This window comes from Cricetulus griseus, chromosome 2 (genome assembly GCF_003668045.3).
Source record: "Cricetulus griseus strain 17A/GY chromosome 2, alternate assembly CriGri-PICRH-1.0, whole genome shotgun sequence".
NCBI classification, from domain to species: domain Eukaryota; kingdom Metazoa; phylum Chordata; class Mammalia; order Rodentia; family Cricetidae; genus Cricetulus; species Cricetulus griseus.
Genome location: NC_048595.1, coordinates 271,763,154 through 271,787,073, shown reverse-complemented (window position 1 = coordinate 271,787,073; position 23,920 = coordinate 271,763,154). Strand labels below are relative to the sequence as shown.

The following is a 23,920-nucleotide window of genomic DNA, read 5'->3' as shown; positions in this document are numbered from 1 at the left end:
TCTGTCATGCCAATATGGGTGGGGGAAATCTTATAGGCTCCACCCTTAAATGAAAGGCTACAGGCAATCAATGGCTGCTAAGAGCAAGAGAATCCATCTTTGCCAGGCACAAGCCTCCTGATAGATTTATCTAATCCCAAGTGGTCAAGCCTAAATACACATACATGAGAGCAATACTAAATGAACTCAGCAGTCTGTATGTGTTAGTGTATGGTTTCTGTGTGTTAGTGCATGTGCATACACATATATGCATGTTACACAATAATCAATGTATATGTATATATGTATATACATATATATGTAACATAGATGTCTAACAATAATTAAAGAAGTGGTCATGAATGTGAGAGTAGGGGGTACAAAGGAGCAGTTGGAGGGGAGAGAGGCCGGGGTAGAAATGATACAGAACTTATGTATTAGATTCTCAAAAATAAAAACAAATTTAAATTTGAAACAATAAAGTAGTCATTTACTACTCACCTATAAACCCCATCTGACAAAACCTTAAAGCTTCCATTCATACTGTGTCACAAATAAAGCACTACACTGTTTTCAGGATTTTAGCTGTAAAATGAGTTCTCTCCACCACTCTTAAAACAATTTCAAGCATCCAAAGCAGACATACAGCTAGGTGGGTCTGGGTGAGGAAGATCATCTTAAGTTATAAAGGCTTTCTAGACCTTTAAAGTCTCCAGTCAAGACAAGGTCTTATATAACCCTGTATACCTGTGACTACGAAAGTGTAGTGGCTATGCAATAAATGTTCTGTTGATGGAAGGAATAGACCAAGATACAGTACTTGGGAACAGCTGAGGTACTGGTAAACAGAGACAAGAAGGAGAACAGTGTAATACCCTTTGTAGGTGTACATATGTTGGAGCATGCCTGCGAAAGGCATGGTAATTTAAAATTCTCTTTTAGCCTTTACTCCCAGATCCTGCAGAACCTAGAGGTTAGTCTGACAGAATTGGGGCCTTATTTTAAAGGTTTTCAAGACATGCATACTTCCCTGTCCATAGAACGGTTTTCAAGAATTTTAGGATTATACATGAAATCGTAAGATCCCCTAGGGGCACTTCATTCCCCAAATTTTCTTTTTTAAGTTTCATGGACCAATTTTTGTTGGCCCCAACTATTATTATTGCCACCTTCAGCAGCTACAATAATAAATAACTGCTGGCAACTGTTTTCAAAAGACATCTCAAGAACAAGGCTTTTCACTAATGGGTGAACTCTGAGCAGGTCAAGAGAACATGCCCTACCAGACAGCTTCTAGACCAGTAATTCTCAACCTGTGAGTCACCACCCCTCTAAGAGTAGCATATCAGATATCTTGTATCATATATGTACATTATGTTTCATAACAGTAGCAAAATTACAGTTATGAAGTAGCACTGGAATAGTTTTATGATTGGGGATCACCACTGAAGCCCACTGGTGTCCATGCATACCTCAAACTTACTGGTAAGCTTTTGAAAAGTGAAAACTTTAAAACTTAAATTTTAAAAAATAAGTTTGAGTAATCTTTTCTCCACTTAAAAATAAAACACTAAACTTGACACATAAAGGGAAACTAGCAGTTACAAAAATATTTTGTTAATTTGTTTCAATTAGTGTAGGGGCTACAATAAGGCCACTTAAACTATCTGTCTTAGCCTCTGGTTGAGTTTAACCTCTCATGCCATGTTAATATAAGGAAGTGATACAAAGTAGGTAGCAAAATGAATATATAAAATTATGTCTGATAACCATGATTTTTGCTTAGATTTATACAAGGTTATTACTAAAGCAACCGATTCGATACAAATAAACATGGAAGCTTCATATACCAAATAAACAGAAACAAGAAACCTGAGGCCAAGCACATCTTCAACTGTATTTAACATCATAGACTTTTAATGTTATCTCAGTATATCCTCTCTATTCTTTATATAGACCTACTCCTTTCTTAGATTCAATTAAAACCTAAAAGCCAATCTAGCTTCAAATTCAAACTAAATACAGAAAGATATTTTATCCATTTTTAAATTCCCATTTGGGTTCCAACATGCTGACATCAGTAAGAAAGACACATCAATAACCTCCCTATGATGGAAAATTCCAATTTTCTTTTCTAGGATAAGCCCTGTTAAGAACCAAATGGACATAGACCCAAAATATGATCCATGTTTTTTTCTGAATGTTTCTTTAAAAATAACATAGTTCCAAAGAATAGTAATGAGATCCCTTTATGCAGAGTCTACAAACAATTCCTGAACACAGAGAGGACCCTTCCATCATATACTCAAGGGCATTCAGCTTCTCAGTGGCCTTCCTTCTTCCAACACTACACATCAGCACACAGATTAATAAAGAGTATAGATAGAGCTAGGGAATGGGTGTGGCTTAGTGGTAAAATACTTATTATAATGTGCTCATGGCCCTGGTTTGAATCCCCAGCGCCACTTAAAATAAAGAGCACAGAGACAGTGGCCAATAATATTGAGTAACCAGACAGACTATGGTACATAAAGTTCTGTAACTAATAAGTCATTTCAAAATGTTCAGTGTTCATACTTAACACTCAAACTCACTAAACTGCTAAGCTAAGTCACATTAAAGAACTATTTAAACCCAATTACAGCACAAATGCTCCCTGACCTATCCTTTAATTTCATATAAACAAAAAAGACAAGGAGGTAAATCTATGCTAGCTAATAGAGTTCAAAAGACAAGGGGGGGGGGAATTGCAAACAATGGCACTCATCATTCAGTGGAGAGAAAAAGCAATTTTCCTCAGAAAGAAAGTCAAGAAACACCATTCTGTCGGTATGGAGAATATCAAATCAGACACTAGAAAAAAGCAATGGGCACTGAGACCAAGTTTAGCCTCTTTAGGGTGTATCCTGTTGGATTAACACACCAACTCTAAAGATGATTTAAGTTTAAACCAATAAATACAATCTTATCACAACATAGCTAATTTCTTTCCTCTACCCTATACCCATATCCTAAAATAAACAATTTTATTTATTTACTTGTATTTTTGAGCTGAAAGCTCAAAGATAATATACTTTCAACTCCATTTTCCCTTCAGAATAACCTGGTAAGACACTTTTTAGCAATCACCCTAACAGTCATTCTACTAAGATACAGGGAGGATAAGCCTTTGCCTAGAGCCAAACTGAACAGAACAGTTCTCAAAGGCTCTATCAGAAACCAGAAAATTCTATGGAATATGTTACAACAAGAAAAGGCTTGTAGAAATGAGAGGGCATGTCTAAGTCTTAAACATACTTCAATGAATGTGAAAGCAACCCAAGAATCAGTCATGACTATGTCTCCTTGACCTAGCCATTTACCACACACATATACACTGAATGTGGCCAGCTATGATACAAACTTTTAATAGTACCTAAAATGTTCTAAGGAAAACTAAAAGTGCCAGCTTACAGACTCCCACTGATTGTTTAACCTAGGGAGGCTACAATAACTAAACATTGATTTTTCTGACTTCTTCAAAACAGATTTAGTTTGGTGCTATGGCCATTCTCCAACATTCAAAATTATTCATTTCAAAACTGAAGGGAAAAATGAAGTATCATGTATAAACTAATTAAAAAATCTAGAAGTTAAATTATAGCATAAGGTCTTTTGCAGAAATTCTAGAAACTCTCAAGTAACCTGGTTTTGCCTGAGACCAACAGGAAGGTTCTCTAGGGAAATCTACACAATAAGAGCTCTCATACCCAAATCTGTAGAGAAACAAAGTCCCCTTCCCTCCTACAAAAGCAATGCATGAATTTTGAAAGATTAGCATTCCCTGTGAACTCTTTGGAGGAAGGCCAACGTCTGTCCTGGATACGTCCAACAAATCAGAGTATGCATTCATCACTAGTTGGAAAGCAGCCACCCTCCTTCACAAACTGAGAAGGAAAGATCCATCTAGAAAGCACTAAAACCCCAAGTCATGTCACAACAAATTGCTTTTTCAAACAGCTTTATGGTTTGCAGAGAATTCATCCCAAGCAATATCATGTTTCTCTATATAAAATTCGAGTTTAGGATCAGTGAGATAGCTCAGTGGGTAAAGGTGATTGCCACCCAATGATACAAGCCTGATGACCTGAATTTGATCCCAGAAACTAATACAAAGATTTAAGGAGAGAACCCACAGAGTTGTCCTCTGACCTATGTGTGCTATAGAAGAATGCACAACACACTACGCCACATCAGAAAATACACACACACACACACACACACACACACACACACACACACACACACAGAGAGAGAGAGAGAGAGAGAGAGAGAGAGAGAGAGAGAGAGGCATGTACAACTTTAAAAAAAGTAGGGTTGAAAAGGTTCAGTAATCTTTGCAAAGTTTGCAATGGCAAGGTCAACGTACAACTCTAACCTGTACTCTCAATCTTACACTCTTTGAGAATACTCAGTGGGTCTGAGAGCCTTTTCCAAATCCCTGACATTTAAGATGTAGAGCTGCCTGATCAGCATCATGCACAGTGTATGAATAAACCCTAGATTCAACTTAACACATGTTATTATTTTATTAACATACACATGCCATTTCTGTTCAAGTGCCTGAATGAGAAAATTGAAACTTTCTTCTGACTGTGAATTTAAGTTTGTTATCATAACCAAAACAGGCAATTTGGCCTTAAGAGGCCTCAGTTTGCAACCTGGTTCATGAGAAGAGGAAATAGAAGCCTTGATCTACCCACTGCAGCATGCTACTTAGATGGCATAAAACTGCAGCGAATCTGAGAGTCAGGTGTTGAGCACTGAGTTCAGCTGTCCACTAGACTGTAGTGGCCAGGGATGAATAGAATCACAAAGGAGGGCAGTAGGAACTGCAGTCAGATCACTAACTAGCTCGGACATACCCAAAGTATTCAGAAATCCATGAACTTAAAAGCATAACTGTGCGGCCAGTGTCCAAAGGTCTCAAGTGCATTAACTTTATGCACAAATTTTCAAAATTTCCCATTTTTCCAGAGGCTCTGTCTCTATATAAATAGTATATAACCATACAAAAACATTTCTAGCTAGTATAGACCAACTTAAAGCTGAAAGGCAAACAGTAAAAGAGAACAAACATATGTGAAATAAAATCCTGACTATACAAAGACTGTGAAAATCAATAAAACACAAAAACTTGTAAATAAAAGAAAAAAAGCAAACATATCAGAGTATGCATTCAAGGGACTTCATTCACACTCACCCGTGGGGGGAGGGGAAACAAAAAAAATCCTCCTAACAGAAAAAGAGAAATGACCAATATACAGACAAAATGTTCACTCATTGATGATACTACAAATGCAAATGGGATGCGATTTTTTTCATTTATGTGACTGCCAAAGATAAAAATGGTGTTCAAATCTAATTATTAAATTTTGCAGGGCTGGAAACATGGCTCGGTGGTTAAAAGCACTGGTTGCTCTTCCAAAGGATCTGGGTTCAATTCCTAACACCCACATGGCAGCTCACAACTGTCTGTAACCCCAGGTCCAGGGAATTCAACACCCTTACACAGATACACATGCGGTCAGAACAGCAATGCAAATAAAATAAAAATAAATCATTATTTAAAAATTTCCAATCTATGAACAGTGAATGACTTTCACTGTTACTTTTTCACTGTTACTGTTTCACTTTTACTTGTCTTCTTTATCTTTTTTGTAGCAATGTTTAGTGATTTTTTTCAGACTATAATCTTTTATTCTCCTCAGTGAAACTTATTTTATAAATACTGAAATTCTTTTATGGTATTTTAAGTGGATTTTTTTCTTAATTTCCTTTTTAGTTTGTTCATTGCTAGTGTATAAACATGCAAGTATTCAATGTGCTGATCTTATGTTCTGAAACTCTGTTGAATTCATTTACTAACTTTAATTTTTGGTATGTAGTCATTAGGGTTTTCCCATATACAAGGCCATGTTGTCAATGTTCAGGGACATTTTCCCTTCCTTTCCAATTTGGATGACTGTTATTTCTCAAAGTGACTGGAACTCCATGTCAGTGTTGAAAAGTGGTGAAATTTTTAAAACAGTGTTCAAAATTCATGCCAGATAATGCAAAGAAATAAATATTCCACAGACTAGGGTATAGCTTATTGGCACATGGTTACCTTGCAAATATGAGGAGGCATTGGGTTCAATCCCAGCAAGGGAGGAGAGACAGGGGTAGAGAAAGGAGAAAAGACAAGATTCTATTCTCTTGACTGGAAGCTTTCCCTTAATGGACCTTTACTGCCACTTTACCATAAGTACTGCAGGGTAAGAGCACACACATAGAGCTAAAAACCCTTTGGAAGGAGAATTTTGAGCTGCCCTGTATGTTAGATATGCACATTTCTTCTTCAAGCACTGAAGGGCACTTCTACTTCTCAATGTCAGGCTCTCTCTGTGACTTCTGGTATCACTGCTCTAGACTCACCATATTTGTTCATTAACAACTGCTGCCAACTATCCCAGGCTCACTCTCTCAGATTACAGACCACATCTGCTGCCAATAAAAAACAGCTAGAACTTAATTCTGTACATTGCCCAGTTTCCATTTCTGTCCAGACACTGTGTTAGTCATAACAAGTAGTAAGTTTTATTATATAGAATTCTATGAAATGGCACGTCAAAATGATCTTCACACTCAGAAATGCTCACTAAGTAATGTCAAACAGAGCTTGTGATTCCATCTCAACACCAGCAAGGAGCTCCAGATATGTCGTTATAACTTGAAGAACTATGACCTAAAGTATAAACAAACCTGTACTTACCTCTAGGAAAAAACATACATTAAAGTATGCCTTGATTTACAATAGTAATCTGATGCCCTGTTTATTTTTACCAGAATCCATCCTCCTGATTTGTTTTATACAGGCTTATACCTTAAGGCATTCTGCACCTAGTGAATTGTCAATGAAATGAAAGAAATAAAATTATGAATTATAACATATGTGTTATCTTTTACTATCTGTAATTGCTCTTTTTGGAGGGCTGATATAATTTAAGTGCCAATATATTTTGAAAGTCCAGAGTATGCCATTATGGCCAAAAGTTTTTCTTTATGAAAGTATTTTGAGTTGAAAGCTTTCAGTTTTGGAAATCTCTTATCTGCCTAGAAGCAGAGCAATCCCCTTTTCCCACCAAAAGAACTCAATTATAACAATCTCCTTACTGAGACTGATTCTTACTACCAGAAGTGAGAGATCTTTACACCACACAAAAGAGACACATCACAAATCTATGACATCCTCCACATATTGTAAGAGCCCATTTATCATTCTACAAAATACACGACTTCCCCCAGAAGTGCCCCTCCACCACTTACTCCTTTACCATTAAATTGGTAAGTAAGCCTCAAATTCTATCCGTGACTTTGTTCCACATATTTCTGTGACAATCTAGTTTGTAGTCCCTCAAGGCCTGAACCTAAGAAGGTAGAGGAAATGCTTATCCTTCCTAACAATTTCACCCTGAACTGCACTTTATTGAGAACCATGCTAAATTATCAAATGCAGTCTAAGGAATTATATGGTTAACATTTCACACTTCCTTATCAAGTCATCTTCCTAAAGCTCCCTTTCAATATGTTTTCTTAGATTAGTCTCAAGTTTTATTTTCTTTAGTATAACAGTACAAATAATTTGTTTCCCCTTTCCACAACTGATAAATTACAACATAATTTATAAGTATTATAAACACTACCCATTTTACCAGTTTAAAAAAGATCTCAAGCTAAAGCATACTAACGATAAGATAAAATAAACTGCTATTCTACTAAACACAGAAATGGAAGCTTCCAAAATAAAGTTAAAATACATACACACACAAAACCACTCTTTACAAAACAGTGGCACTCCCTCTCACCAGTATTTACTATTTTAGATCTAATAAGATGATAATAAAAATGACAAATTAATCCAACCATTCACAAGTATAACCGCCTTCTAGGAAGGTCAGAAAAACATACACCAAAAGGACAAGCCCCTCCTCTGTGTCCTAGGCTTCTGGCGTTAACCTCAACTAGCTAACCTTTCATGGGTCAGAGAACACAGGGATGTCACAAGTCTACTGCCATTCTGGAAAGTCACAAAGAGCCATGGCAGATTTGACTTCCAAATCCCAACCTATTATATCCACCTTGTTAAAATACACAATTACATATGACCTGTGGTTATGTCTTTCTGCAGCTGTCCCTGGTTAAAATCTTTGGTAGATTCTGGGTAGTTCACTGGCTACCAAATAACCAAATTGACTATTCAGCCCCATACTTTCACAGCCTCATCAAGTGACAGCAAGCAAGGCCTTTCTCAAGATGTTCTCCTACTTGGCACATCTTCAAGAGTATGGTGCTCCCAGGTATAATTCAAGAGTATACTTCCAGTCTTACAATACTGTGTCTAGTAGATGGGTGAATGAACAAAACAATGAGTATGCTAATGGAATGAACTCTGGTTGTTACTTAAATAGATCAGTCTTCATCAACTCCACATGCTCCTTTCACCTCTCCATCTTTACTTCCAGTCCCCATAGTTACAGCAATACTATACTACACATGCTCCTGCTCTTCATTTCACAGCTGCTGCTGTAGTACAATGCAACAACTTACTTGTATTTATTTTTGTGCAAGAAAGATATAACTGTTTCACTAAGTCATCTGATTTGTTTCCAGTTAAACTAGAGAGAAATGATGGCAGAAGGAAAGATTATTTATAGTCAAAGCATTGCTTAAATAAAAACCTATATAATGCCAAAGTCATCTTCAACATTAACATTAGAATGGTGCAAGACATAATTTCATTGTCTGTCCTTGCATCTTCATTATCACCAGTTACTAGTTATCTGCCATTAGTACATAATTTGTTGAATCCCTATAAGCTACTGAATCCCTAACCCCCCCTAAGCAGGTCAGCATCTGTTTTAAGCACTAAGTCCATCCAGCACTCTCCTGTTGTTGAGACCTTCATGGGTATGAGAAATTCTCCAGCATGTTTGTAAAACTAAGAACTAGACTAGAAAGACCACGGAGAAAAGGCATCGTGCAAAGCAATATCAAACTGACACAATTCTACTATGGTAAAATCTGTGTATTAAAATTCATTTAAAAATGGGCTTACTTTGTTTTTAAAGGCTGTGTCTCACTTTATAGCCTGGGCTGGCCTTAAACCCACAGAAATCTGCCTAGCTCTACTCTCTGAGTGCTGGGATTAAAGGTGTGCACCAACATACCTGGAATGATTACCTTGTGACATACCTAGTCCATTAGTAAACCAGAGATGTATTTTAAAAACACAGGTCTCCCCTAAAACTTTTGTTGAAATTTAATTCCCAGTGTATCAGCATTAAGAGGCCTAAGAAGCTGGCTAGTGTTTAGGAGGTGATCAACCATATAGAGGAGATTAATAACTTTAGAAAAATGGCTTTGAATAAGTGTAAAGTGTACCCTTTCTATCTTTTCTGCCCTTTGAGGAGGCTTTGATTTAAAAAAAGCAATCCATAGAGCAGACCCTGGCCAGAAATTATCCAAGAGACTCCCCAAACATTACAAACTGTTGCTATTGCCACTGGTTGTTCCTAGAGGTAGAAGGTTAAGTTCCTATTACTGAAGACACCAGGCATTTCCTGGGCTGGAACTGACCTGAATGCTTCTTCCCTGAGGACTAGTACCAGAAGTCACCATGAAAGCTTCCAAAGGAGCAAAGCAAACAACAGTTATGCCCAGCTATGACATCTATGAATGACATCAACAACCAATATGGCACGATAACCTTAAGGGTCAGTAGTATCACTCATCCCTTGGCAGTAACCAACAGCTCTCAAGTTGGACTTAAGATTTGTTCTTAAGTGAAATCATGCTTGGTATTGGAAACCTAGCCAACTACTCGGGGCTAGTGAAGTCATAGAACTTGGAGAACCTACATCCATCACTTTACTTAATCAGAATAATCTCTAACACATTCTAAATATTTGTCCTTATATCCACAAGTAAGTATAGAGTTTACCCCTCATCAAGGAAACTTCTCTTTGCAATAGATGAAGACCATAACAGAAGTCCACAACCAATCAAAATGCTGTTGTGGAGGCCAGTCCCAGCAGATAGATCAACAAAACAAATCCCACACCTAAGGCTCAGAAGCAGGGGCAGAAAGACAGTAAGAGCCAGAGGATCAGAAAGTTTGCTCTGAAATTGTGTCTCCTAGCAATGTCAGAAACTACACCCATACAATCTCACCAACATGAGCTGAACAAGAACAAGAGATATACCAAAGTGTATGGGGAAGGGTGAGGGCTGATCATAGGGCCTCAGCCCTACATAAAGAACTAAGGAATGCTGAAGTGCAGGAAATAGTCTTTCCTGGGACAGAGTGAACCCAACTGGTTATCCAATTCCAAATGGTCAGTCCTAAAAACATATATACAACTAACATTATACTAAGAAGGTTGTATTAAAGAATATATATGTATATACATATATACAGGATGGGAGATGTCCTTCTGTATATGTTTATCTTAGTGGTTCATGAATAAAACACTGATTGACTGGCCAGGCAGGAAGTACAGGCAGGGCTAGGAGATGAGGAGAATTCTGGGAAATATAGGCAGATGGGATCACCATGTGGAGCCCGGGAGGGTAGGATGCACCAGGTGTTCTCCAGTAAGTTAAGGCCATGTAGGGATACATAGATTAATAGAAATGGGTTAATAATTCAGACAGAGCTAGCCAATAAGAAGCCCTAGACACTGGCCAACAATTTCATAATTAATATAGTGTCTGTGTGTTTATTTGGGGCTGAGAAGGGCAGCAGGACCTGGTGGGACAAAGAACCTCTCGTTACATATGCATGCAACAACAATTACCAATTATTGTTTCATTATTAGATCTTAGACATTTCACATTGGCCAATATCATAAGATAGATTTGTTAATAAATGAGCATTTTTACTAAGCTCCCAGTGAATAGACCCTGATGGCTATACTACTACTTTGAAGAATAACACACAACTATGTGGCACAAAGTTAATATGGTAATTATAGTATGGGTAAATTTGGCTTTCAGAATAATAAGGAACAATAAAGAAACTATATACACAAAAGCTCTTGTTTTCCTTATAAGGGCACAGAAGGATTACTTTGCTGAAGGTAAAACTTACTGGTTTCCTTAGAACTAAAAAAGAAAACAGAATAGTAGTTGACCAATAGTGTTGGAACTTAATGACATTCATCAACTAGTTCTTAGTCCCATAAAATATTTTCTTATGAATTAAGCATTTCATGCAATCACAAACATATTTTGCTTACAAATAAATAAAACAATTGTAGGGTCTGGAGAGATGGCTCAGCTGTTAAGAGCGCCAGCTGCTCTTCCAGAGGTCCCAGATTTGATCTCCAGCACCCACACAGCAGCTCACAACTGTCCTTAACTCCTGTTCCTGAGGATCAAATGACTCTTTTTTGCCATCTTCAGGCACCAGGCATGCAAATGATATACAAACATACACATAAACAAAACATCCATATATGTAAAAATAAAATTTAAATTAAAAAATAAAATCTTGGGGTGAGGATTACACCTGAACACAGACTTATTTTTAAAATGAATTTATAAACCTGAGCCTTTCATTATTGTATTTTTCTTTTTCGTGTATTTAATTTCTGCATTAACCTTCCTAATTCTTCTAATTCTACTATTATTTTTTATGACAGATATGGGATTAAAATGACTTTTGAAAAAATCTTTTAAGAGAAAACTTAAATAGCTCTATCTAGGGAAAAAAACCTGTATGAAAAAAAAAGTAAGCTTGAAAGATATGTCAAAAAAACTAACATTTGTGATCTCTCAGTGGAGGGATTATAAGTTTGATATATGTGAAAAGAATTTGTGAATTCTAGATATGTGAAAAGATAGATATGTGAAAAGAATTTGGAATATCACTTTTTTCTTTCTTAAACTTTTTTTTAGATTTATGTATTTTTAATTTAGTATGTGGGTGTTTGGGTGGCTTGAATGTCTGTGTACCTCATGTATACAGTGGCCACAGAGACCAGAAGAGGGTGTCAGATCCTCTGGAAGTGGAGTTACAGACAGTGGTGGGCCATCATGTGGGTGCTGAGAACCAAAGATAGATCCTTTGCAAGAACAACTTACCCACTAAGTCATCTCTCCAGGCTCTCTTTTCTTTCTTTCTCCTTTTCCCCTTCCTTCCACAGGTGCTCTAGCACTGAGCTACATCCCCAAGCTAGCACAATACTTTAAATCAGTAGTTCTCAACCTGTGAGTCTCAACCCCTTTGGAGGGGTGGGGTCAAATGACCCTTTCACAGGAGTCACATATCAGATATGCTGCATGTAAGATATTTACATTACAATTCAAAACAGTTATGATGTAGCAATAAAAAGAATTTTATAGTTGGGGGTCACCACAACATGAACTGCATTAAAGGGCCACAGCATCAGGAAGGTTGAGAGCAACTGTTTTAAATAATCTTTTCAGAATGTATGGTACATGGTCACCATAATCCTCAGGACAGATTTTCTCCCTCTCTTAACATATTCTTTGGTTACCTTCTGTTCTTTAACTAAATTAATTAGCTGTGCACAGCTAAAAGCTTGAAGTAAATTCATAAGGTGACTAAGCTACAAGATAACTACCATATTTTATCTCCTGATTTTTGGTTTGATTTATGGTTTTGAAACAGATTCTCGTGTAGCTCAGGCTGACTAGAATTTTCCATTCACCTCTGTGCTGCGATTAGTGGCATGTACATATCTGTCTTCAGTTCTTTGAGGAATATTTTATGTTATTAGCCTTATAGGAAATATGACACTCAAAGTTTAATTCCTATAATTTAATCACTGGTTCTGTAACAAGTAAAAATTTGAGCAATCTCTGATGTGTGAGGCAGTATTTCCACCAATCCCACTGCAAAGGTGAACTTCAAAAGCCAATGTCCAGCCAGGTACTGTGATCATGCCTGTTACTCAAGCACTTGGAAACTCAGCAGGCAGAAGCAAGGGAATCACAATTGAGGAAAACCTGGGCTACAAAGCAAGATCGTCTCAAAAAAGTGGCATTAGGGTAAGAAAAAAAAAAAGAAAAACTCCTTATTTTCCTTCTGATTCATACAGATAATTATAAATGTATGAATAAAATGAAAGTCTAAAAGGGACAACCCATTTAAAGTATACTACAAACCTGACTATAAGGTATGTGTATTTACTGATCAAAAAATAAAGCAAGATACAAATCCTGATCATAGAAAAATTGGTGATACTCAAAAAAAGTGTACTTTTAAACTAATACATGATTCAGAAAACCTATCTTCCCATCAAAATAATATTATACAGTGGTTATCCCTCAGGCCCTGAAACCTATTTAACAGTTAGTGAGACACTGCCCTTTGTGAATGGTACTGCTAGTCTAAAGAAGAACCTGGAAAATGACAAGGAAACAAGTTTGTTCCTCTCCACATAAGTTCTCCAGCAGAGAGGCCACCTCAAGGAAGCAACCTAAATCCATATGACCAACAATAGATGTGAGAGGAGGGGAAAGGAGGAAGGAAGGGAGGAAGGGAAGAAGGGAGCTGTCCTTCCAGCTCAAAGTTTAAATACATTGAAAAACCATCCTATCTCTGGTATGCCTACAACACAGGTCAACTATCCCCTCTGCCCAATCCTGCCTCCTTCCCTCTCCCACTAATGAAGAGCACTCCACAATAAACCTCCTGCCCACAAATCACTTTCAAGAGACTACTTCCCAGGATCTAAGAAAAATAACATTATAAACTCCTTGGAACTATTCTAATATACTCTCTTTAATATATAATAGCTATCTTGCTTCATATTTATGGTGGGTTCTATAATCTCATTTTTACATATGCTGAAACTAGACTTAGAGAACTTAAATAACTTGCTCAAGGAAATCTGAGGAACTAAGTTAAAATGGCTCCTAAAATGCAAGGCAAACAATAACTACTACTACACAGAGCTATTAACTGACTTAAGGTAGAGTTAGCTCAAAGGTTGTGTTCAGAAGGAATTATGTGGTGAACCTTGTTCAGTCACAAAACAGGAATTTATAAAAGTACAATTCAGGCTGACTGAAAACTGGATATATCATGGTCAAAGTTTCAAATATTTTTAGAGCTGAAGAAAAAAAGGAGAGGCCTAATGGAGTCAGAATTTCAGAATGAAATCAGTTGTAATCTACTGCCTGATTACTAACTCTAAAAATAATGAAGGATGAATCTTGTCCACCTACAATCATAATGTTCCAGTATGTGCACACAGATGTTTACTATGTGGGAAGAAGATGGCACTTCCTCACATTAGCTTGTTTCCTCCAATCCTTGCAAAAGGCTTTATAAAGTAGGTTCTAAGAAATAAGGGTACAATATCCTTTGCATTCTTATTCAACAACCAGTTCAATTGCCTCAACTCCAACCATACTATACTTTCCCAGGTTCCCTGGCTAGCAATCTTCTCTATAGAGTGAGGAGTTATTTATACTTATAATGGATAATTAAAAGCTAACATTTACCCTGCTCTGGTAACCACAATGCCCTATACCTACAGGACATAAAGCCACTCTATATATTTGAAACAAACACTATTTTTAACTGGTCATTAAGTTCACATGCAAAAAACACATTAAAACTGACTTGACAAACCATTTAAAATTTTAATAGATGTGAAACCTATTTAAGGACAGCCTGAGAGCTATAGAGCTAAGACTTTGTCTCAACAACAAAAGACCAAAAATATTTAGTAATTGCTTTGAAAATTTTATAATAATGAAATCTAGTACCATAAGTAAAAACTTGAAATATATTTAGAAATACTAAAGTAGTCTAACTAATGTAAATTTAAAATTTAAAAATAATTAAGCCTTGAGCCAATAAGATGGCTCAGTGGGTAAGAGCACTTACCACTGACTGAGCCTTACAACCTGAGTTCAATACTCCAAATCCACATGGTAAATGAAAAGAATCAACTCCAGAAAGTTGTTTTCTGACCTGGACAGGTATGCTACTTGAACACACACAAAAGTTAAAAAAAAAAAAAAAAAGCGAACCTTTGTTGATTCTTAATAGTTCATACATGTCTATTGCCCCTTCCTATAAAAATTCACCAGTATCACCTCTCTCCCACACCTACACTAGATATATATACATATATACGCATATATATGCATATTGTGTGTGTTTGTGTTGGTGTGTGTGTGTGTATGTGTGTGTGTGTGTGTGTGTGTATGCCCTGTATCTACAAAACATAAAACCACTCTATAAATTTGAAACTACTAGTTTTAACTGGTCGTGTGTTTGTGTGTGGGGGGGTGGGTGGGTAGGTGGGTGGGTGTAAAATTTCAAAAGCATCTGCAGTTTCCTTATTCATTTTGTGCAGTCCTCAGAACCCTTCTCTTCAGGAGCATAGTGATGGTTCTTCTAGTGAAGGTGAGCTATTCACCAAGGCATCACTCATGTCAGAACCAACAATGTGTGCCATAAAAATCAGCTTACTGCTCTTCTATCTGCAGCTTCTGAGGTTCTGGTTATGACAATGTGGGGGCCCATTTCTTCCTTTATCCGTCTAATAAAATAAAGTCCTAATCAGAAATACATAGCTTTGCACAGGTATACACAGGATTGCTACACCTACCACTTAACTACTTCAAAAGAATAACAGGGCTGTCTTAATGTTTTCAAGTCAGGAGGCATCACCTACCAAAGAAAAACTTCCACAACCACTTTAAAACACTCAAATCTTTCAGTGTGGAAAACCAGTACAGGAACGAAGTCTTTGTGAGAACTAAGGATGTCCTAACTTGTAACCACCTGCATAGTCCCTATTTAATATGCAGTACTACTAACACTACAAATCATTAATATTTCTAAATGAATAACTAATAGCTATTATTCATCAATCATCTATTATTTGCAATTAGCTTTACTGACCTTTACATAATAAGCCTTTAAAATAACAAGGACCGGGAAGTTGATAGTAAAGGGCCACTCTAAGGTTCTCTCCCAATAACCCTCTAAGTGTAACTAACTCCCCTACTCTAATCAAGTTTGTACGTGAAGAAACTGATTCAGAAAAACTGGCCTTTCTCCAGTTGTCAAAGCTCTGAAAGGTTAAGGCAGAGTCGACACTATGTATCCAGAGCCTAAATACCTTCCTCTCTGCCACATCGGTCGGAGCTAGGAAAGCAAGAACGTGCACAGGCTAGCCAAGCCTATTATCAAACATTCACAAACATGAAAGTTTGCGCCTGGTAATAAATAAATAAAGCTCCCTATTTCAAAACTGCAGAGGCACAGCAAGGGGGCTCGACTCCAACAGCCTGTAGTCTCCTACAGAAGCACCGTGGAGTTCTTCTAAGGACAGTACTTGTTTAAGGGAAGACCATCTACCCAGCGAATGGCTTCAGCTACTGAAAATTGTGTTAAAGAACAGATAGATGTCACTATTACAACTATTCTCATCTATCCACGTTAAAATATACATTGTCTTCCCTGGAGAACTGCCTGACAAGGAAAAGTTTAAAAGCTGTCCAAATGTCAAGCACCTGGTCATGAAAATCCGATTACATGTTAGCTAGTACCTACATGTCCTCTTCTAAAGAACCATTCTGGTGCTCATAAGATTATCAGGCTTCTTTCGAAAACCAAATGTGAAACAATTATACAGGGGGGGACTTTTTTTTTTTTTTTTAAACTCCAGGCTGGGAACGGAAGTCAAGTTCAGACTCTCTTCCTTCCTCAAGCGAGTCAGAGAATTAAAAGAACACTCCCCACAAGACACACACACACACACACACACACAGAGAGAGAGAGAGAGAGAGAGAGAGAGAGAGAGAGAGAGAGAGAGAGAGAGAGAGAGAGAGAGAGAGAGAAAGAGAGAGAGAGAGAGAGAGAGAGGTGCACACTTCTTGCAATCAAGATCTCTGGCCTCTCCACCTGTGGCAATTCCGAAGGCATGGTTAGATCTGTTGGGAATTAAGGCTTTTCCTCATTGGGGGCAAAGGTGGGTGGGTCAGGGGTGAGCAGGAAGTTTTCACTCCGATCACTCTAACTTGGACACCTTCCCTCGGTCGCTCGCTCACTGTCTCGCACTAGCCCGGGACACTCCGGGACTCAGGCTGCGCAGACACCACACCACGAGGAGCAAGCACTAAGCAGAGCTCCGCCCCAGAACCCTGGGCGTCCCTCCAAACCCGGAGTCCCGCAAGGTCCACAGCCTGGTCCACGCCGCTCCGCGTGGGGACCGCGAGGGGACAGCCACGGCGGGGCGGAGGGGCGGGGCGAGCACTTCCTGACTCGCATTGTCCACGCGCCGCCTGTGCCACCCAGGGCCCCGCCACCGCGCCCGCCCGCCCGTCCGTCCGTCGGGGAGGAAGTTGGCGCTCGCCCCGCCGCTGTCGTCTTACCATTCTTGGCGTCTCCCGCGGCTGCAGCCCCCGCAGCGATGGTGGCGTTGGCGGCGCCCCGTGCCCGCACCTCCCGGGCCCGCCGCGCTGCCGGTGCCCACCGCGCCCGGTGACAGCGTCCCGCAGCCCGCCGCCGCCGCCGCCAGGGCCCCTCCGGCCGCCGCGCCTGTCGCACCCGCCGCCGCCAAGGCCCCGGCTCCATTTTCCTGCTCGTCCCCGCTGCTGTTGGCGCGCTTGTTTTTGCGGCCGCCTTTGCTGTTCTTGGGGTTGGGCATCTCCCCGGTCCCCTCGAGGGTGTCCCGGTACCCGGCGCCCACGGAGGCTGCTCCCCGCGGCGCCCGGGGCGGCTGAGGAGAGCGCGGGCCGGCCGCTCTCCTCAGGCGCCCGCCCCGCCGTGCGGCCCGCGCCGCGCCATCCCGGCCGCCGCGCCCTCCCCGGCTTCCTGGAGCCGGCGCGGCCACGCGAGGCCACCCGAGGCTCGCAGCCGCGCGGGCGCAACGGGCCCGCAAGCGGAGCGAGACGCTCGGGGAGCCTGAGGGAAAAGGCGGGTCTCGGGCTTGTTTTGATTCGGCTGCGCTGACACGCTAGAGGCCCGCCCCCGCCCGTGACGACACTGGGGCTTGAGCCTGGCCCCGCCCACCAGGTGACCTCACCTCGGGGCGCCACGCCCTCCAGAGTGACGCCACGTTCAGCACGACCCGCCCTCCATGGTGACGTCATCAGGCGCCTGCGGGCGGGGTGGTGGGGGCGCGTGGAGGGGAAGCTCCGGGGCTTCCAGTGCGTGCGGAAGGCCCTGTCTTGAGACGTGCCAGGTAACGTGTTGGTGAAGTTGTCAGGTGACCTTCTGACCTTCCTGGAACTCAGGAACACGGTCTGGAAAAATAAGCAGGTGACTAGAACAGGAGAGGAAAGCACATTTCGGGTTAATAATTGGTTCAGTGGCTCCGCGGTTCAGTAGTGATGCAGATGCAGGGAGTTCCTGGACAGTGCAGGGAGCTCCTGCGTGGGGGATTCCTCGGGCTTGTGGTGGGAAACTCATTTCACACAGGCTTACAAACCAGAGTGTTCCTTCTGTCAGAAGCAGAGTCTGCCTGGAGGAGCCGGGCCACACACAGACAACAGAGTTGTCTTGAGAGAGCGGCCCCTTTGTAAGGAAGACATTAGAAGGAGAAGTTGTGAGGGCAGGGCCAACAGTAGATGGCCAACACAAAACGAACTCAGTGGACTCTTTGGAGGTTCTTTGTTTCATAATGTTTTGTCAGAGTTTGGTTTGGTTTGGTTTTTTAACCTTGCAGGTCCTTCGTGTATGTATTATGGATTCCGGTTTTCTGTTTTTATAGGATTCTTGGCTATATGAAAGTGTGTGTGTGTTTGTGTGTGTGTGTGTGCACTAGCATCTATATGTGTTTGTCATGCTTTTTCTTTTGGCTGTTTTTTCTTCTGTTTTGTCCTGTTGGTTTGTTTTCATTTTATCTTACTTTTTATTATTACTTAGATGCAGGTTTCTTCCTATAGTGTGATCTTTAATTAACTCAGCTGTTGAGTAGGCATTGTGGCTGTTGCAGCTTTCAACCTGTGGGTCACAACCCCTTTGGAGGTTGAACAACTCTTTCACAGGGGTCACCTAAGACAATTAGAAAACACACATTTGCATAACAGTGGCAAAGTTTCAGTTATGAAGTAGTAACAAATTATTTTATGGGTGGGGGTCACCACAATATTAAGAACTGTATTAAAGGGTCACCGCATTAGGAAGGTTGAGAACTACTGGCTAGAGAGACTGCCAAGGAATTGCTGAGAGAAGGAATTGCTGAGAGAAGGGCCATCTGTGTGGTTTCCTAGCCAGGATTCTGGAAGGCAGAGCCTGGAGCAACAAGGGCAGCACTGTATACTTCAGAGCAATTGCTAATTGGACTTTTTGTTTTGTTTGGTTTTTCAAGACAAGGTTTCTCTGCATAGCCCTGGCTGTCCTGAAACTCTGTAAACCAGGTTGACCTTGAACTCAGAGATCTACGTGCTTTTGCCTCCTAAGTGCTGGGATCAAAGGTATCACCACCACCACCACCACCACTACCCCTATCCCCAGCAACTAGTTGGATATTTTAAGTAGGAAAATTATGAACGTTTTAGTCCTCAATATACTATATGTGTATTATAGATTTACATATGTATATAGAATGTAATTTAGATTACATTCTAAAGGAATGTAATCCTTTAGAAGACCCAAATGATAGCTAAAATAGATGATAGGTAGGTAGGTAGATGATAGATGGATGGATATAGATAGATAGATAGATAGATAGATAGATAGATAGATATGTATGTTTGCCAGAGATTCCTTTATTCCTTTCAATCTTAGTTTTTGAGGCAGGGTTACTTATTGAACCTGGAGCTCACTGACAGATTGGCTGGCCAGCTAGTGAGCTCCAGGGATCCACCCATTTGTCTTCCCAGTTCTAGGACTATAGATATGTGACTCTGTGCCCAGTTTTTACATGGGCGCTAGAGATCCAATCCAGGTTCACATGCTGGTACAACACACAATCTCCCCAGCTAGAGAATAGATACTTTGTGCTTAAATTTTCATGTCACACATTCACACATCACACACACAAATGTATCCTGTAAGTACCAGCAGAGGAGGGCAGAGTGTCTCTCGAATTCTATAGTCTAATATAAAGCCTACTCCTTAGATTTTTGTTAGGTAAAACAAAAAAAAAATGTATGATATGTGTGAAATACAAATTTAAAAATTGTATGAAATACAAGGACTCTTCCTATATTTTTCTGAACCTTAATATGTCCACTAAGCTATTAATGACTAAGAAGCCTTCTCTGCTAACCCAAATTAAACTTGTCTCATGGACTCCCTAATCCTTCTTCACCAGAATGACTTACATGTTTAGTAGGAAATTGTTTAGTCCCTTGCCCCTTGTCTGAAGCTCACTATAATGGCAGCACTCTGTCTGTCTTCCTCACTATACACACTGTGCTTACCACGGTGTATTGTACATGCTACATAACAGGAAAAATAAATGAACTGAAGGACAGATGACTTAGAGGTAGATGAAGAAAGATTTGGTAGACACTTAAAAGTCGGAGACTAAGGAGTGCAGTCAAGACAGTCTACTGAGCAAAATTGTGATGTAATTAAGTGGAGGCATCAGCAGGAGGACAGCAGAACTGTGGATAAAAAAAGAGTAAATAGGGTCCATTTAGAGTTTTATTAACTTCATTACTGTTATGCCTCTCTAGCAGTCGTTAAGAGAGTTCAAAATATTTTTGGTGACATTACTTTTGGCCTGTTTGGGGTTTTTGTTATTTTTAATTGGTGAAGATGAAGTCTTAGGCTAGAACCTAAGAAAATTGAGATAATTAATTTCTTGAATAAGCACCCTGCTGCCGTGCCATGTTGATCAGAGTTAACATGTGCATACATACCCTGCAGACAGGCATCTACACCAGCTGCCTGCCACCTCTACATAACTGAAACTTAAGAACTGCACACTTTCACACAGAAATGTAGTTGGCTCAAAGCACACAGACACCCAGCTAGTTGCAGTTCTAGTTGTGTGAGCCACCTTCTCTTTATTCAAGCTGCAAGAAAATGAAACAGAGGAAGGAAAAGCTGGGCATTTCCATGTTCAACCTTCATATCTAATTTTGGTCTTAGTCAAATTTGACACAGAGGCTGTAGTTCCTGTTTTATTGCTACAAAGGCAAGACACTAAAATGAAGATGTTTGAGACAAAATTCAGGTGATATTCAAGGCCCTGTTTTTAGCATTCCGTATTCTGCAGAATTTCACCAGAATTCTGACATCCCAACCTTTTCCCTTTTTCCTACAATGGGGGGTTGCATACAGAGGGAGAGAGAATGAGGCAAATCCCTCCCTTTAGATGCTTCTAGAAAGCTACCAAGGTTGTTGTGCTGTATACATCTCACTTGACATTTTAATCTTAATTTTCCTCATCAACTCAGGTGCTCTGAAATATACTTCAAAGAATTATAACTTCCTTCCACTCAGTTGTCCCTCGAATATCATGGGCCCTGTCATACAGTTCTCCGCAAATATTAAAAAAAAAAACAGCAATAAATCAAGTCTTTTGAAGATAAGCAGTTTATATCTTTGAGAAAACGAATGAACAAATCATCAGGACTAGGTTTGAATAAAAGGTCTTGCTTCCATGTTGTAATTTTGTTGACCTTTTGTGTCTGTCTTTTGAGCTTTTGGCATTAGCCAAATTTGGGCTAGGGTTAGACTATAGAAAGTATGTTAATAATATTTATAAATAGAACGAGAAATAAAGAAGCTGAGTATTTTTTAAAAAATCAGTTTGGTCCAAAAGATTATAGAGGGACTCAGAATTCCAGAGATCATGCAGTAATTAATGTACACAAAAGTCAAGGTGCTACAGTGATCTGCTAAAAGTCACTTAATATATGCCTTGAGTACTATATATGATCTGTGTGATCAGTGCCCTGTGGAGAAAGCCTCCTCTATGCATGCAGGTTTCCTTTGAGGAATATCAACTTGTGTGTGTGTGTGTGTGTGTGTGTGTGTGTGTGTGTGTGTTTAATAAGATTTGTTTGCGTATTATTTTGTATATTTTTTATGTATGTGTATGTTTATATGTGTGTACCTGTGTGAATATACTCTGTGTGTGTTCACATGCAGACTCAAGAAAGAAAGAAGAAAACATATGATCCTCTAGAGCTAGAGTTACACATGTTGTGGGTGCTGGGGAAATGAACTCTGGTCCTCTGGAAGAGCAGCAAGTGCTTTTAACTGCTGAGCCATCTCTCCAGCCCCTTAAAATCATATTAATAGAATAGTAATACAAATACTACACTGATTATTAAATGACAAAATCTGTTCTCCCATAAGATTGTTCTCAATAATACTAATATTGTTCTCAAATCTTTGCTTCAAAATCTCATCAGTCTCTTAGTTACAATTTTTATATTATTTCCATGATTTTACTACAAGGTCAGAATTCTATTCCCCATAACACCCAAACATGATTGTTTTTCTAACTTCTGAGCTTTCTTTGTTCATAGTGTTGTCTCACCTTGGCTTCAGCATTGTCTTAGACCTCAGTAATCCCAAGAGGACATTTTGTTCAAGAAAGAGATGATGAATAGCCTTTTCCATGACAGTCTTTCCTGGACACTGTCACTCTACTCTCCTTCACGATACACACCCTGTACTCCACACCTGGCTTCACCGATGTCTTCCGAACTCTGGGTTATCTTTTATTGACAGGGTATTAATTCATAGGATTCCTATCAGTATTTTTGGAAAATGTGAACAGAACAGAAAATATCTATTCTATATTTAGAGTTTTGCTTGCAGATATTTTTTATAAAATACAAGTACTATAAAATCTAGGCCCCATAGCTAGCTAGTAGATTCCTATTAGCTTTACTAGCCATAATTCCTCTGCTGTAAGGTAACAGTGAAATGCTCCTCCAATAGTTTTCAAAAATCTGGAGGTTAGCCAGGTGTTGGTGGTGCATTCCTTTAATCCCAGCACTCGGGAGGCAGAGGCAGGCGGATCTCTGTGAGTTCGAGACCAGCCTTTTCTCCAGAGGGAGTGCCAGGATAGGCTCCAAAGCTACACAGAGAAACCCTGTCTCAGAAAAACAAAACAAAAGAAAAAAAAAGAAAGAAAGAAAAGAAAAGAAAATATTCTGGAGGTTGCTTGTTATTGCAACCAGTTGAAATCACTAACTAAATCAAAACTTTCACTTGGGCGTATTGCAGTGACCATAGAATTAATGTTTCCACAGCTTAAATGTTGGACATCTACTTTAAAAGTATCAGTGAAAACTCAAAGATTTTTGTCACCTACATTTCATTTGAAAGATCTAGGGGCTTTTTGTCACAATTAAACCACTGTCTTTCTAATATTGCATTGCATGCATGATTTAACCTCGGTGTTTTAGTTCTTCCTTAGGCAAGACATTATTAGCCTTCTCTGAATACTTTTTTGAATACTGCAGTAGTCATTATATATTGATATTTAAGAAAAGGCTCCCTCAAATCAGTAGCTGAAAACAACGGTGTTCTGGGATTCAGTTACCTAGGCATGGCTTAGCTGGACCCTCTAAACTCAAGGTCTCTCCAAAGGCTGTACTGTTATAAACTGGATAAGGATTGCTTCCATACTCATTCAAGAGATTGTGCATTCAACCCCTCAAGGGGTTCTGGCCAGGAATTCTCTCAGTACCTTGCCACCTGACATAAAGTGCATAACAAGAAGGCAGCAAGCAAGAGAGTCAGTGAGGACAAATCAGCCAAAAGTCACTTCATTTTTTAAAAGTTTATTTGATTTTTAAATAATACTTATTGGAAAGCATCATATGCATGCTACAGCACAAGTGTGGCTATCAGAGGACAACTTGTGGGAGTCAGTTCTCTCCTACTATATGGGTCCCAGGGATTAATCAAACTGCGGTTTGGGGTTTGTTTGGTGGTTGGTTGGTTGTTTTT

General features: G+C 39.6%; 1 protein-coding gene and 1 long non-coding RNA gene across 3 annotated transcripts in view; one reads left to right on the top strand and one right to left on the bottom strand.

Moving 5' to 3' along the window:
- Heca (hdc homolog, cell cycle regulator) overlaps window positions 1-17,837 on the bottom strand; it is a 38,657-nt gene extending 20,820 nt beyond the window's left edge. The window contains 2 exon segments of the mRNA XM_027401964.2: window positions 17,425-17,482; window positions 17,484-17,837. Of these exon segments, the coding sequence (XP_027257765.1) occupies window positions 17,425-17,482; window positions 17,484-17,699 (274 nt within the window). The 5' untranslated portion in view covers window positions 17,700-17,837.
- Window positions 17,838-18,144: 307 nt separating this feature from the next.
- Window positions 18,145-23,920, top strand: part of LOC107979524 — a 39,483-nt gene continuing 33,707 nt past the window's right edge. The window contains exon 1 of one of the 2 annotated variants that reach the window (XR_003482610.2): window positions 18,145-18,236. This is a non-coding gene — a long non-coding RNA (uncharacterized LOC107979524). Of the gene's footprint in view, window positions 18,314-23,920 lie in introns of both variants that reach the window. The other variant, XR_004768463.1, reaches the window with a different exon arrangement.